Genomic DNA, 17,013 nt, shown 5'->3' on the forward strand with positions numbered 1-17,013 from the left:
CTCAATGGTAGCAGCGACGGGCCTTGAACCCATTACCTCTGGGCTACAGGCAGGCGCGCTAACCACTACGCCACGGCGCCGGTGACTCTAAAACAGTTGTTAATTGTTAAACACACGATTTAGGTAACGTAGGATAATATGTAATTTCCGTAACCCGTCTTACCCCACATTACCACAGTTTATTCTAGAGTGACTTACTTTACTGTGAGCTCTAACAACAGAAGAAAACACTTTTATTTTCTATACAATACTAGTAGTTAAGGGTCTATGACCTAAAGACATCGGTAAATTAATGCCAATGTCACTTACTTTACTGTGAGCTCTAACAACAGAAGATAACAACTTCCATGATCCTCCTCTTCTGTCCATTCTAACCATTCTCAGGATCTGTAGGAATCGTAGACTTCTCATCGCCGTGGCAGCGAACATGTGACCGTTCGACCCGATACAAAGAACAACAAAAGAAGACATCACAACGATAATATCTGTGAGATAATAATTACAACTTAAGTTAATTAATGCTGTATTGTGAGTTTAGCAGCCACACTGGTTTATTAGACACTTTTCCTTAAGTAGTTTTTACCCGCAGCAGATTTTTAACAACTATGATTTGGCTGCTAATTCAAGTCTCTTTGTTGTTTTAATTGATCTATCTTTCTTACTGTATTTAAAGGGATAGATAAAAAAGGAAAAAATTATGTAACTACATATGTGTTATTTGGGTTATTAATTAATATCACATAATTTACTATGATATTTTAGTAATTGCAACAAATTTGCGACAGAAAAGAGCCAAGTCATTGAATTTGCCATCTATAACATAACAAGTTACAATCATGATGCATTAACATATTTATATTCTTTTTTACACAGTTAAACTAAATGTTTCTAATTTTTAAACAATTCTTAAGGCAGTTTTATTAAAACAATATAACACAGCAGTTATGAGTCATGTTACAACTATTTCCTTTGATAAAATAACTTGTTAACACTTTGCTATTTAATTAAACAAATTGTAATTTTAAAATATGAAACTTTCTTAGGAGAAAATGGCGCCGACAGATCCGCATTTTTAGCGTGCTGTGGCATAGTGTTAAGGGCGTTGGCATCGTAACCAGATTCGTAAGTGAGGATGCGTATAAACTGTTAAGTACCTCACACAGGCGCGGATAACAATTTGGTGGACTTGATTTTAGTCTGTAACGTTTTTAAAGCAGCACATCTTTCTTTTCTTTAACATTTCATATTGCTTTGCATTTTTGGTAGCCGCGTTTTTATTTTGAAACATTTACTTATGTGGTTCATCCCAGCGTGTTTTAACGACTGTCGTTTGCTAATTCCCTTTAATTCGTTTATTTTTAATCGATCTTCGCTGCTGTATTCGAAGAATTAATTCTAACCAAGTCACATACGTCGCAACCCGTAAGGACCTAAGCGAACATGGAGTGTGTGAAACATGGCACTCGTGTTAATTCCTGTCTTTGCCCCTCCACTTGAGGATTAATAAGTTACATTAAATAAATGAATTTATGTTACCGATAACACATAACGGTTTCTTGCAAAATCTCATTCTTCCAAGAAACCCCTGGTAGCGACATCTACAACCGGCGCTCCAAATCCTTACGCCAAGTTCCAACCCAAAAAGAATAAGAATCAGGACCTCCTGAAAAATATAAAGATTCGGACGCTTGGTCGATATTTTTAATTGCTACTACTATAGTACAAAAGCTTGTGGCAGCTAAAATAGATGAACGATGGCGGGTTGATTTTTTTGTTAATTTATGGTGCAAAAATAGTTTTTAAACTTGTTGATAAGTTGAAGAAAGTTTACAGACGTCCAACATGTTACAGTTTGAAAATTCGCCAGCTGGCGCGCCAAATTTTCACTTAAATCGTCCCCACTAAATAAACGACTACTAAACACGAAGATTTTAAGGTATTTGTCGTAAACAAGTGGATTAGAAGTCTAATTATCAACGCACTGCGTGTGAGGTGAAATTCGCGGCCACAAGCAATCGATTTAACAATATTGTTTTCGTATTTCATAGGCAAAGCAACGCAGGTGTAACTAAACATATTTACGATCACTATTGCGCTTGTTTTTACCCTGCACGTATTTTTTATTTAAATTTAAGTAAAGAGTAATTAAAGATTTATCTACATTTCATCCCCGTTTTTAACTTCTCACGGCAAAGTAGGTTTAAATTAAGATTCCTTAAAAAAACACAATCATTTACATAGTAGCTAAGCTTGTAGAATAGGGAAGATAGGAAACTTTCTTTTCTATTTTTTTGTGTGCTGAAGGTCTTACTCAACATACTGCATATGGAGTGTGGTATATGGCACTTTGGTAAAATATGAAAACTTCGCACACCTTTTACTGATGCATGAACAGCGTGAATATATTTTGCGTTGGACGTTTCATTATTTATACCTCCCGAAAGCAAACGTTTACGTAGCGGTTGCGCCGCTTTATCCGACGTAAACAGCGCCAGCTATATTTTGCACCAAAGAGCGTTTTAAGTGCTACTTTCAAAAAAGTCTTTACTTTTCTTCATTCTCCCTTAAGAGAGTAGGAATTTAATGAACGTGCAATCATTACTGAAGGACTATTCAGCATTTGCCTTGTTCTTTCTGTAATATAATTCTGTTTACAAAAAGTATTAACAAGCAACAAAATGTGAAATAATGTTTCTTATTTTACAAAACGGGAGGTATCATTTTACAATTTCATTAGCAACACATATCGATCGTATAATAGGCACAAGTCACGCATATACATAGGTTGACCCCGCGTTCGCTTTCGTATACGTAACCTATGACGTAACAGCAAAGAAGAGTTCATGCCTTGTTGATTAAATTGTCGAGAGCTCTAGAATAACAGCTGCAATAAGCAATAAGTCCGCATGTCCCGTGGGAACAAATGAGACGAGCAAAAATTGTTATTGAAAGCGTGGCTTGCTATGGGGTCGTGGGGAATTCCCCTGTGTCGCAACTCGCAACGTCATTAAGTTGAGGTCGCGTCAATTATTGCGGTAATCTGCCTTTAATTTGGACGCCGCCTGCAAACTACGGCGAAGGCGCATTCTTCACCAGTAAACACCAACCGCTGACTTTATAAACCAGCTCTCGACCCGAGGGAGTAGCACGTATAATCAATGCTGCTTATACTAAATTATCTTCGGCACAATTCCTATATACGGTTCATTGTGACATTGTGGCAATGAATTTACGTTAATATGTGAAGAGCAATTTCACCTTAGTAATAGGGGGTAAGATGGATACCGTTGAATTTTGATCCTTGATATAGCTCGTTTTGTTCAAAATAGACGGGAATAATATCCGCATATAACTTTTTTTGTATGGGTCTCAAGCCCTAGCGCTGACTATATAGGACTAGTTGTATAATAGCAATGCAAATGCTTACCACAATAAATAGTATTTTATTCGCTTTTTCCATATGATTTGGTATTGTAGATAGAACTGATAGGACCAAGCACCCAAACACAAGAAGGAACCTAAATATAAAAAGTATTAAGAAATGATATACATCTGGGTAGAAATTAGATTAGATGTTAATAAAAATAATTGTATTGGCCTATTTATTGCCGATTTGGTGTTAATTTCCTCTTTTTATGATCTTTGTTGTCATGAAGATAAATACAGTACTGTGGGATAATGGATGTCGTTCGCATCGAATGTTCCATCTTTTCTAATCGTATTTTTAACATGTAACAACGTCCTTCTCGAGCCGCGGTAACATAAATAACGATGCTTTAAAAAAATACGGTATAGACTTGTTATGTTTCTGTGCGTTTCTCATATTTAATGACTTTGATATAAATATGCAGGCACCGTTACCAGTGTAGAGAATGGTCAAAGCCACGGAACAGGAAATGACCGGTGTACACGCTGTAAATATTTTGGTCCAATTAAAATAGGAAACACATGCTCTTAGACCTTAGTCTCCTAGCGCGTAACATCATTGGGTCCCGCCCACATGAATAAAATAGACAGAGTCTTAAACATTTTCTTAATAAAAGACGCACCATACGCATCGTCGCAACCAAGACGTATATTTAACCTCGGAAACTACCACTTAAACATAACTGCTGCACTTGACGCTCGATAATATGAAGCAGTTTTAATCCGTATCATTTTCACCAGGTATTCAATAACGCTGGAAAATATTTGTTACGACCACAAAGCGTGGGAACCAAACAAATTTCAAAACTATTATATTAACGTGACTCATTTTTCAGTGCATTTACACAATTTTTCCAACGCCCGGATGTCGGGTTAAAGGGACAACTCGGGTCTAAATCCCAGCAGGTCCTATAGCGTGCCTTACTGCAGTGGAGAACCTAGCTCAAATAGCGGGGTGTTGAATAAAAGACACAATCCTTGAAGAAAATGAATAAAAGCCACGAACTATACAAACAGTAGTTTTAGTGAATTGTGATAATGAGTGAATTGTGATAATCTTACACAGACCGAAAGCTTTAACTTACATGCATACGTGGTAAATTATCTGTAGACCTCTTGGTCGTTCTATGAAATTGAACACCAAACTTTGAACGCGTCTGAGCAAAAGAGAATATTTAATACTAAGATATCGGAGTCTTGCATGCCCCACTTTGTAAAGCGACTATACCTGTATGCAAAATTCTGTTTGTTTTTTGTACCAACAGGTACTGGTTTACCAAGGAGATTTAAACGTTTGCGAATTTCTTTTCCAATCCCATCTTCTTGAGACCAAATACTGCCGTTCATAAAGGAGGTACGACGGCTTCGGTTTGGCGATCCAGGCCTGCTGTTTAGTCTGCTGGACCCGTAATGTACAGGTGACGGCGCCGCAAGTCTATACATGCTCGATTCCTCGGGCGCATGGTTTGTTATGTTCGGTAAGCTTGGTGTTTCTGTAACTGTGGAAAGTGCTGGCGATGGCGCGTGCAAGGTCCATATGGTGTGTCGTCTTTGGGTGCTTACGGGAACCGGGATAGACAGAACAGGGCTAAGTTCGTCGTCTGACGATCCGTCATTTTCTATGTTCGTTTTAGTGCATACGAGTGCCATATCAGCGCTCCAATTACTAGCCCTGTCGTCTTCATTTTCAGATGCTATTTCTATCGAGATTTCCGGCGACGAGCAATTAGAGAAAGTGCGTTTTGTGGCCGAGTTGGGGGCCGAGACAATATTGTTTCGTCGGCCTGGTGAGAGAGAGTTTGTCTCCGTCGATTCTTCTATAAGCCTCGGGCTCCAGTTGACTCTTTTCGGTGATGAATTTGGAGAAACTGGGAAAGTGGGCGAACAAACTAAGCGGTAGTTTGTAGCTGAATCATCTGCGTTTTCCTTGGGCGGGAAAACGAAGAAGTTTTGATTCTTACTTGACATTCCAGACATTACCAAATATAATCTAAACCGAAAAGGAACCGAAAGATCTGTGAAATAGACATACAATTATCGTAACGTTGAAACCTTGGCCTTTCTTACACTATCTGACATTCATTTCTCGGAAAGCTGGCCGCAATCGAAGCTGCCACACATTGCTACAATGCCTGTTGCCTTGAGCGAGGAACAACATCTTAGACCAAGAAGGCCCACTTATATTTCTCTTGCGCAGTTGAGAAAATTGCTGTGTAATAAAACTAACCTGCCGCGTCATTTAACCTATAAGGGCTAGAGTACAAAAATAACAGCAATAAAAAACCACAACCCAATTCAGTCCACCTAAAAGAATTATAACCTTTCAACGTGACCAAAACGTATGGCTTAAATTAACAGTTAACTCGATTACAGTAGTATAGTAAAATAACAACAACAAAACCACAAACCAATTCAATACACTTAAACTAATCACATTCCTTTCAACGTAACTAAACGTATACCATAAGTTAACCAGACTCGTTTACACTGCTGTGCGCACTCCTAAACAAAACGTATCGAAAACCGTCTAGTCGCTTTCGTGCCTCCTTCGTCTATTATCCTTCTTACCCCACTGCCAGTCAAACTCTGCGTCTGCAACGAGAAAACTAAAACACCTGCACCCGCCGGATCAATATTTCAAGCCCCGCAGTAAAAAGGATTCGAATATTGTTCGATTACGAGAGAAATAAGTGTACCATGGCTACGTGGTTGTACAGTGAGGCTTGCTAATTGGCCACGAAAAAACGCCTGACCCTGATATACACATCCGACATTATAATTCATATCCTACTGATTGTGAACCGATGCCATTTACCAGTGACCTCAAGCTGTTTTGATCTGTGGTTGAAATATTTATTTAATAGGCGGTTTGTGGCTCACCAGGTGCTGTTAGGTATAATCTATATCCAAACAGCTTCCCAGTATAAATCGACAGTTTGGTAACCACTGTTCTTTAGGAACTCAATAATAAACAGTATCTTTACTCGTTACAGTGTGTGCTATGTACATAGGTGCATCTGTTTCATATATTTCACTAATCGATACAATTTACTTTGCGTCTTCAATGTAAAAATTCGCCTGAGGGGCGACTTCAACAGTTAGGTAAGAATCTTGAAATTCGAAGCAAATACTGCGTTAAATAACAAGCATTTAATCTAATGTATGAATGAATGCTGACAGAGTGTAACTCGCTTATCTTGGCGTGGCGGGGCAATGTCAGTCGTTATGACAAGCAGGGTGTTCTATTTCGTACACCTCGTGTCAGTTTTCAAACACCTCGTGCTTCAAACCACAGTTCAACTTCATATACGCTTTACCTGGAAGCTACTATTAATATATTTAAAGATTACAACCTCCTTTCACGTAATGAGTATAGAAGAGTAGCACTCGTAACGTTTAACTAAAGCGGAATATTTGCCAACCACATAATTACGTGTTGAACAAGCGTTGAAATTGGCAATAACAAAACCTGCTTCCTGTCATTAATATATATGCGGCACCGCTCTAAACTATAAGAACTTTGAACCCAAATAAACATATCGAAATACATTGAATGACACTTCATTGTCACCAACGAGTTAGGTCTATATGGAAGTCGTAAGAATACGGTTTTATAATTCTTTGAATTTTCTATGTTTACAACTAAGTAGGACCAACAATATAGAATGAAAAGGAGCCTCATCTTCCCCACCCCACTATATTATACCGTATCTCCTAATCGTATTTTAAAATTAACAACGCTTTTTAAAATCGTGAAGATACGACTAAATATTTCAGTAAATATTCATTGTTTACCACCGCATTGAACGAAAAAAGGGAATACAACATGTACCTTTCTATACCTTTTATTATCTACTATGTTATGAAAATCAATATAGCTAGAAACATGGAGCATCTTACCCCAACCTATAGTAGGGTGGGGGAAGATGGGACACCTTGAGCACAAAATATTTAGGTATCCTGATCGTGTTTTAAACAATTAACAACGGTCTATGGGAGTTGTGAGGATACAGTTTTATAATTCCTTGAATTTTCTTCATTTACCACCAAAAGGGGCGAGAAAATAGAATGAAAAGATGTCACAGTACTAAAATATGCATAATATCGACAGCAAGTACTCTGGAAGAAGCGCAAAAATAAAATACGCAATCATGGCCAAGACCAGGCATAAGATGTGGCTAAATCAGGCAAACGATGGCCCATGATTGCTTATATAATTGTTACAGTCTTATTTATATGAGAGGCATGATTAGACAAGACGGATCATGTTTTAACCCGGGTCGTAAATATACCTTGTACGAAATATTACATTGTGCTCATGTTGTTTCAGGAATGAAAATTGGCGTTTGAAATGTGTTACATCGTGAATGTATGTTGTGTAACAAGTTTAAATGAATGAATGAATGAAATTTGCTTTATCCTCGCGTGACTGAAAAACGACAGTTGTTATAACACGGGTGTTCTGTTTCATAAACCTCCCTGCTTATGAGTGACCAAGTATGTTGCTTTGAGGGGCTATTATTTTTGTATTGTATAACTGTCGAATTAAATAAAGATAAGAGTTGAAGGGATCATTCGGCGGAAAAAAAATTGTTTTGCCTAAATGAACAACGATAGCTTCGGAATAACTATGGGCTGTATACTATAAAACTTAAATACTTAAGTTCTGTATGGCTAAAACATATATTCCAGTACAGGCCATGTAGGATAACTCAACTATTTAAGAGTTACTGTATACCCAGAAACACCATAAACTTTTTTTCTGGGTGTAAGTCTTTACGTAACTTAAACTAATAAGATTTTCGTTATTGTGATCGAAAAAATAAGTAAAAATAATATAAATTATGTATAACCCCAAAGTCTATGCACATTTTAGGTATAAGGGTGGGGGGAGATGGGACACCTTTTCGTTTAGTTTTCTTTTTTCATTTGGTAGTAAACAAAGAACATTTAATAAGTTATAAAACTGTATCTTCACGACTTCCACAGACCGTTTTTAATTGTTTAAAACACGATCAGGCTATTTGGATACTATGTGATAAAGGTGTCCCATCTTACCCCACTCTACTATATACTGTAGCGAGTAGCATTTTTATTTTATTTAATAGTAAAAGAACGAAATTCGATTTTCAATTTTAATTCAACTTATTCTTTGCTCAATAAAAGCGCGTGTTTAACAGTAGTTACACACCAGATGTATAAACACGAAAACCCAACGCCAAAATCCAATAAGGCCTAGAGAAAATCCTATTTTCTACATTTTAAATCGTGTCAGTGGTAGCAGAACCTGAAAAAATCAATTTTCCGAACGATTCGCAATTTACTTTATTGCTTACTGTAAAAAACGGTAAGTAAAACGGTGACCAATACCAAAAAAGATCGTTATTGCAGCCACGCGGTTGACTGCAATATAGATATATGAACACTAGAACGCGCTGTTGTTCCAGTGGGTAAATGTATTTGACATCCTACTTTGTTTGCCATAATATAACTCCTTTTAAACTTTTTAACATTTTTCGGGTTAGTCAGCAAAACAAGAATTTTAAGAGTTTGAATCATTTCCTAATCGTCTATGTAACCCGTAAAACATATTTGCCCAGCACGTAGCCTATTTAGCTTATAGCTCCTAGGGTAGTTTGCCACCTATTGCACTTCTTTGAACCTTAAATAATCTTCACTATCTAAAGTTTTATAGTAAAATAAACAGTAACCTGTTAAACCAAACTACGGGTTCTACCTTACAACGGCCGTGAGGACGCTAATGCATTTTCCGTTAAAACTTCAAAACATTCTCAATTTCGTTCGGATTAGCAAAACATCTTTTTCAAATAGCGGAACACAAAAACATTTTATTTATTGTTCTAACAAGGATTTATGGAAAATTATTGCCCCTATTCAATTTTAAAATAGTAAAACCACTGCGCGGCACGCCAGGGTACTTGGGATGTATAGGCCGGAGTATAACCCCACCCGTATATATAGGTACAACTTAAGTAAAGGTATGACATAGTAAACTATGCTAAGTAAAAAAACGACTCGAAAACGACTCGAGAAACCATTCTTTTCCGGGGGAAAATGGTGAGTGCTGTGTGGTCGGTGTACCTGCATCAGCATAATAGTTACAACTTACGTGAAAGTGTGATAGAAGATTGAGTAAGGTTTAAAATTTGGCCTCTCCAGGAAGTTATACGCCTCTATTCTCATTTGTAGCATCCTTGACTTTCGTTTTGATGGAACAGTAAAGTAGATTGGCTTCCCGTGGAGGCTCATTTTACGTTTGCGGTATTCCTGATGGTGATTGTGGTGGTTAGGTACCCACCTCACAGGGGCCGTTATTATCTGTAAGAAGTTATAAAAAAGGGGGTTCGGTTTCAATATAGGTTTATATTAAGTGTCAATGCGGAGTTATATAGCATGGGTGTCTTTTCCTACACTAGTAGACAAACATGGTGTGTTCATACCCATTATGCTCACTACTGAGAAGGTATAACACAAGTGTTTTCTTATTCACCAGTCACCAGACACATATATGGTGTATTCACGTATTCGTACACCTTATGCTTGTTGTCGAGTCATTTTTCGTTTGTATACATCTCTAAACTAAAACGATAGTCGTTATGTCTTACTTTTTACAATTCTCCCAATCTATTCTTGCATACTCTTATTTAGCCGTAATATGTTTTACCAACGGTGTAGTTTACCTGTACTGCCAGTGACGGCCTTCTGCGATTAATTTCACTTTCTCCAAGTGAATGGATCGAGTCGCTGTCGTGATTACTCTGGTTATCTTCGTGTAGACTTTGAAATGGCATCTAAATAAATAAAAACATAAATTTCAGACCGGATTTGAACAACATGACTAGTAAAAGTCATTTTCCGACCACGCGGGGAAAAAGCAACCTTAATTGTGTCCTGTGGGTCCTATGAAGCCAGTAGTGAGCCTAAACCCAACCTAAAATTTTCGGCTACGTAGCAACAATTAATGTTTGTATATATTTATTTAAAAAACAGATAATTGCACTTCAGATTAAAAATTGTTACAGGTGCAATTTCAAAACTTATTTCATTCTTTAAAAGTTCAGGTACGAACCAGCAAGCGAGGGAACCTGGAATTCCACCAGAGACGGCATATCACGCCAATAAAGTAGTTGCTCGCTTCTATCTACCCTATTACTTTCCTTTAGTGTACTGTACGTCTGGTTAAGTAAAGGACTGTACGTCTGGTTAAGTAAAGGAAAGTTGTTCAGGATTTAATTGAAAACCTGTGAAAACATCGCTGGGCCCTAAATAGTAAATGGTTTGTAAATTGTGGCATTTATGAAGCAACATTTTCTAAAACCGCACAACTTAATATACTTTGCTGTAAACATCTGGTTTGTTAAAATAGAAACATGTCTACGATTTCAAAACTCCCAAAACACTTGTAAAAACATTCGACAGATACAAAATATACTAAGAAAAGTCAGAATCTACCACCAATGTCAGTGACATTCTCTTTAAAAATAAAACCCACTATACGTTAGAAATGTATCTTTATATCCCAAACAAAAAGAGAATGACAAAAAATAATACGTGTTTTGATGTATAGTGTAAGAGAACGGATATGATTGCATTCGTTCACTGATTCGGTGCATCTGCAGTCACCAAAATAATACATTTTCCCAAAAAACGTAGAGGAAATACACATGGAACGTCCAGATGTGCTTGCCATGTGTTTAATTAGACTTGTATGATTGAACACCTGTATTTACGTATATTCACAAGGTTTATCTGCGTACGAGGTAAACTCTTACATACGAAGTACAGGTGTGAGATTAAGTCACGTAGCCAAGACAATTAATATTAAGGTTTCTACAGTCCACTGTATAGAACATATTAAGCCATGACGTATGTAACCATGGTGTCCCATAAACAAGAAGAGGTTTTAAAGGCGAATGACAAACTTGCAATGCAGAGTTTTACACAAGTGGGGTTAAAATTGTATATAGTATGTTGGGGTAAGATGGACCCCGTTTATATCTCTTTCAACTTCTTATCTGGCAGTAAACAAAAAATAATTACAGAGTTTTATACCCATAACCTCACAGATCTAAAAAGCGTTGTTAATTGTTAAGCCCACAAAGAAATAAGTTGTACCAACGGTATCCCCATTACCCCAACCTACTACACTTTATATTATAAGATTCGTTGATTTGCCAATAAAAAAAACACGTCTGAAAACCTTTTTTTATGTGGGTTGGTTAAGCAGGCATTCTTTTATTTGACACCTTTACTAAAGTAGGTTTTACCCCAGCAAGCGTATTTTTAACGACTGTCTTTTTTCTGCTATGCTATTCTTCTTTTTGTTGTTTTAATTAATCTGACTTTCGTTTCTGTATTCAAAGAGCCAAAAAGTATAGCAGGGTATAGGGGAGGATGGGACACCTTTTTATTTTATTTTCTCGTCCTATTTGATAGTAAACAAAGAACAATCAAGGAAAACCGCATCCCCAACTCCCATAGACCGTTGTTAATTGTTTAAAACAAGATCAGGATGTTTGGATATTATTTGCTAAAGGTGATCCATCTTTCCCCACCCCACTATATATGTTATGTTATAAATGCAAATATCTCCGCAAAATACTATAACCACTAAACAGCCTTTGGTCATTAATCTCCATAATCCTTAACCCTCTTACCTTAATACTTTAAATTGACAAATTTAATTGTAAAATAATACGAACTTGAATTTACAAATGTCTATTTTTTCATGTTCTACGAATATAATATTCAAACTCAGCCGTTCCTTTTTTGGTCAATCACTTACATAATACAATGGTTATTGTAGTTAAAGTACAGTTGTTCAAAAATCCGTTATCCAAACCAGCAGTAGTATATAAATACTTAAAACTATGAGCTAAGCGGACACGGAATAATTTTCTGCGCTCCTGTAGTAATATAAATCACATTTCATATCCTTTGTATTGATTAATTACCGTCTGGCGTTCATTGGCAATAAGTCAGACATATAAAGAAATAACACGGGCGTGCTTGGCTTCAAACAAAAGCTTTTTACTTAAACACCTGTTCGCGTCAATGCTTACGTACTTTCGCAATTTTTCGACTTTGTAATTTAGTCCCATGACGTTATTGCGTTTTACGTCATCCTTAGTACTTCATATGTAATTTAAATTAGGAACAAGCAAAACTCACTTTTAAAGAAAATGGAAAATTGGATGGCCTCCTCAAGATCCCTTGTGGCATCGGACGAGGCTCCTGCCGCTCGGTGGCGCTGTCGTCGGATTCCGTGACGTCATGAAACGTAACGCGGGCAACTTTTGGTGTTCCTCCGGGGTTTTGCACATCAGACATGACGAACTAACTCTGTCACTTTGAAAGAAATAAACCATAAATGAGTTGAACGTAACTTATATTCTTTTACAAATATTCAACTCGAATATAATAACGACAATTGCTCCAGCCCAGTTTTGTCTCTTGTGAGTTATGTCAATTTCTAGCCATTACTTTGTTTTTCAAATCTGACTTTTTCTGACACCTAGTCGCTTGCTACCAATAGATAGTTTTATAAAATCATTTTAGTGGGATGGGGGAAGATAGGACAACTTTAGCACATAATATCCAAATATCCTGATCGTGTTTTAAACAATTAACAACGATCTATGGAAATCGTGGGGAAACGGTTTTATAATGTTCTTTATTTACAACAAATGGAATGAGAAAATAGAAGTTCTCCCCCCCCCCCCTCCGCTATGTTAAACTTTTTGGCAGAAGACCAGTTTCGCACACCCCTAAGGATGCATTATTACTTTAATTTCAATTATGTCTTACTTAAAGCTATAACACGTCGTATACCCTAAAAAAACAATTCTACGCCAAAAATCGACATATCTGCGTGTTATTTTATCCAATGCTTATTTGTAAACAAAACTATCTAACTTACAAAAACGTGTTGCTTCATCCTACATACATTGAAAAGTAATAGAACAGAATAGCGTAGCACTATACCGCTACCAAATTACAAGTAGGTGCAAAAACGCAGAACCATTATTTATTGACGTTCGTAGCAGCGAGTTTTATTGCGGCCCTCCTACAAAACTTCGACGATCAACAGTAATCAAGTTACATCGATTTTACAAACTCATGTTGTACAAGATTTATTTAATAAAGAGACCCATGCCTTAGTTATTTTATATGGTGATAATGGCATGCGTTAAACTATGGTAGGCGACAAACAAACCAAGTGGTGACCCACCTTTACGAGTATTTCTTGACCCTGTATTTAATTTAACAATCTGATACATTTGTATGCAGAATAATTACAGCTAATATATTATATATACATCCGCTGGATGTTTACATTACTTGAATTCTCTATGTATATGTATAATAGGGTAGGGATAATGAGACACATTTTCATTCTATTTTCTCGTCCCATTTTTTATAAAATTGTATCCGTATGACTTTCATAAAACGTTGGTAATTGTTTAAAACACGATCTTAATATTTTGATATCATGTGCTAAAGGCGTCCCATCTCCCCCCACCCTACTATATTTCGAAAACAAAAGCCCCAAATAAATTAAAACAACGAAGTGAATTAGCAATACAAAGACAGTCGTTGAAAACACGCGACATATTTGCACTTATGGATGAACGTAATATAAAAATACTTCCTTATAAAAGTTAAGCAAAGACTCTCTAAGTGGTATATCACTTGACTAACCACACTCGCTAATATTTCATTTTTAGTTACCCGGTAAATCTATGCATAAACCAATACAGCAAATATAGGGCGGTCAAAGTCTATCGACTCAGTTTTAGTCGAGCGATTAAAAATTCTAAAGCAATATTAGGCGGTGACTGGTTTAATCGCGAAACGGTAATACGACCGTTGTTATAGAACTGACGTTTCATAATTCGTGGAAATGATCAATTTATTAAACGTCAGACGTGGTTTTAGTCATCGAATTTGTTAAAACGTCAACATATTTGCGTTCATCCAACCGTGTCGACTTATTGTCTTTCGCCATCGATCTTGCGTGACGTGCCGAATCGTGTGTGACGTCACATACCCAGGTTTACAATGCATGCAACGGAAATACTGCAATTTGGTACAATCAACGTTATATCTACACATAGTGTCATAGATAACAGTTGAAGTGTTATCTGTTATAAGTTAATTTGGGTAATTAGTGGGTTCGGTCGAACACCGGCGCATGGTTCACACGACTTGCCTCAGCTTAATGGTGTTTGGTTTCATATAAAAAAGCAACCTGGAGACTCAATTATAGACGGGGTAAGATCCGCGCTCACGTAAGCTATCGACCTATAACCCCAAACAGACAAAAAACAGTTTTGCTCTTTAAATTTTTTTGACTTATTTTTGTTAACGGCTACGCTTTTTAACTGACGCTTTCCCCACACCTTTTTATCAATAACGTAGTTTAACGACTGTAGTTTTGCTGCGGATTTCTTTCTTTTCGTTGTTTCAATAGTGTCACCTTCGCTATTGTTTTCGATGAAATAAAATAATATGTTATGGTTAAAATTAAAACTATTTTATCAACGATTTAGAGCTATTGTTTCGTCTGTTTTTACTGCTATAGTAGAACATATAACTTGCTTGGTTTTTGCTTGGCCGGAAGCGACAGACGTTATCACACAGTTGTTCTATTTCATACACCTTGTGCCAGCTTAGGAGTATGTTACTTGTTTTGAACTAATATTTATTATGTATAGCTGATAATTTATTTCGGTGAATAATTTAACAAGCATTCAACGTAATAGCAACACGACAAAAAATAAATGTTATAATGCAGCATATTAATTGTGTAGGCTACTTACGAAAAGTACAGCTATATAAATGAGAACATAAGATATAGTAGAATAGGAGAAGATGGGATACCTTTAGCACATAACATCCAAACATCTTGATAGTGTTTTAAACAATTACCAACAGTCTATGAAAGTCGTGAGGGTGGGGTTTTATAATTATTTGAATGTTCTTTGTTACTACCAAATTGGAGGATAAAATAGAATAAAAAGCTGTCCCATCTTTCTCCTTCCTATACTATATCTTATGTACTTTTTAGCGGTATTTTTTGTAAGTACCCTACACAATTGATATGCTACATTAGGTGCACGGTAACCTATTTTTTTCGACCGCAAACAAAGTCATATAGTCGTTGAGTGTTGTTCCATACTGAACTGTATAACCAATAAGACAAGACATTACGATTTATTTCGTCTAACTAGCATAGTAGGTCCCATACCCTTTAAGCAGAAAACTTTACACCTAACTCTTATATATACGCTTTGAACTTCTTTGCTAAACTAAAATTACCGAGAATCGTCTTCTATACTTAGAAAGACTATTTGAACACGAGACTACCACAGTCGTTCTGGTTACTGAATGCAACGTGCTTAAGAAGAAAAAGGAGGAAGCAGTAATGGTTTCCCGCAATGTTTTGAAAATAAGCTTAGGCGTGCAAAATTATGCGGCATGCGTTAAAAAGCTTTCTGTATTCAAACCCAGTACGCTGTTTCCCACAGAATATATGACAGTATTGATCTCCAAAACCCACATATGGCTCACAGTAGTCAGCATGTTGTATCAATGAATGAATGTTACTTGTTTATTCTCGCGTGGCGGGGCAATGACAGTAGTTATAACACACTGGTGTCCTGTTGTATTCACCTTTTGAATTTACAATTAAAGTATCTAAAATCACACTCAATATAGCAGGGTAAAGGAAGACACCTTAAGCACATAATATTCAAATATCCTGGTCGTGTTTCAAACAATTAACAACGGTCTATGGGAGTCGTGAGGATGCAGGTTGATAATTCTTTGAATATTCTTTGTTTGCTACCAGACAGAACGAGAAAATAGAATGAAAATGTGTTCCATCTTCCCCTCTACCCTACTCTATCCAAAATCACACAAACTATCTCGTTTTTTCTCTTATCTACACATTTAATCAATACGTAATTCGTATATATTACCCGTACACAGAAAATTATATATTAAAATTCAGCCACTACTTTGTACGCCCATGCAAGTAGCAGACAGAAACCGATAATTCCTTTTTCCTGTACCCGTTTTAAACAGCTATACTTTTGTTTAAGATTGTAAAATGCGATAACGAGACCATATTAATTTAAAACAAAGAAGCGACGAAACTTAACCACAATAATCGATGTGTAAGACAAAAATGGATACACTACTGTGGGGTAAATTGATACATACTTTGCACATATTATCCTACATTTCTTATTCTAGTTATTAACAAATACCAACGCTTTTCGTAAGGATGTGATTATATAATTCTGTGAAGTTCTTTGCTTACTACATAATGGGACGATAAAGTGAATAAAAGTGCGTCCCATGTTACCCCGCCTTACTATATATCTCATTTGGCTGAGTATTACTTAGTGTAGTCTGTTATGATGCAACGACAATCGTCTTGTCATATAACTGCTGGATCAGGACCAAATTCACGGAAAACGTCATAGTCTCGTTTGCTTTGTATTTAATAGCACCTGGTGTATAACGAGGCAGACAATAAAAATTATAGGTTATAACTTT

At 36.6% G+C, this 17,013-nt stretch overlaps 2 protein-coding genes across 2 annotated transcripts in view; one reads left to right on the forward strand and one right to left on the reverse strand.

Annotated features, from left to right (window-relative positions):
- Positions 1-12,798, reverse strand: part of kcnq4/5 (voltage gated potassium channel subunit) — a gene marked incomplete at its 5' end in the record, with an annotated part of 23,166 nt that extends 10,368 nt beyond the window's left edge. Inside the window, 6 exon segments of the mRNA NM_001145558.1 lie at positions 310-485; positions 1,537-1,663; positions 3,428-3,518; positions 9,557-9,765; positions 10,128-10,238; positions 12,619-12,798. Of these exon segments, the coding sequence (NP_001139030.1) occupies positions 310-485; positions 1,537-1,663; positions 3,428-3,518; positions 9,557-9,765; positions 10,128-10,238; positions 12,619-12,777 (873 nt within the window).
- The window catches only part of LOC100180474 (lysine-specific histone demethylase 1B), a 27,846-nt gene continuing 20,194 nt past the window's right edge, over positions 9,362-17,013 (forward strand). Inside the window, exons 1-2 of the mRNA XM_026840050.1 lie at positions 9,362-9,372; positions 14,228-14,231. The gene's annotated coding sequence lies outside the window, so the exon portion shown is untranslated. The remainder of the gene's footprint in view (positions 9,373-14,227; positions 14,232-17,013) is intronic.

Source organism: Ciona intestinalis, chromosome 2 (assembly GCF_000224145.3).
Source record: "Ciona intestinalis chromosome 2, KH, whole genome shotgun sequence".
Taxonomy (NCBI): domain Eukaryota; kingdom Metazoa; phylum Chordata; class Ascidiacea; order Phlebobranchia; family Cionidae; genus Ciona; species Ciona intestinalis.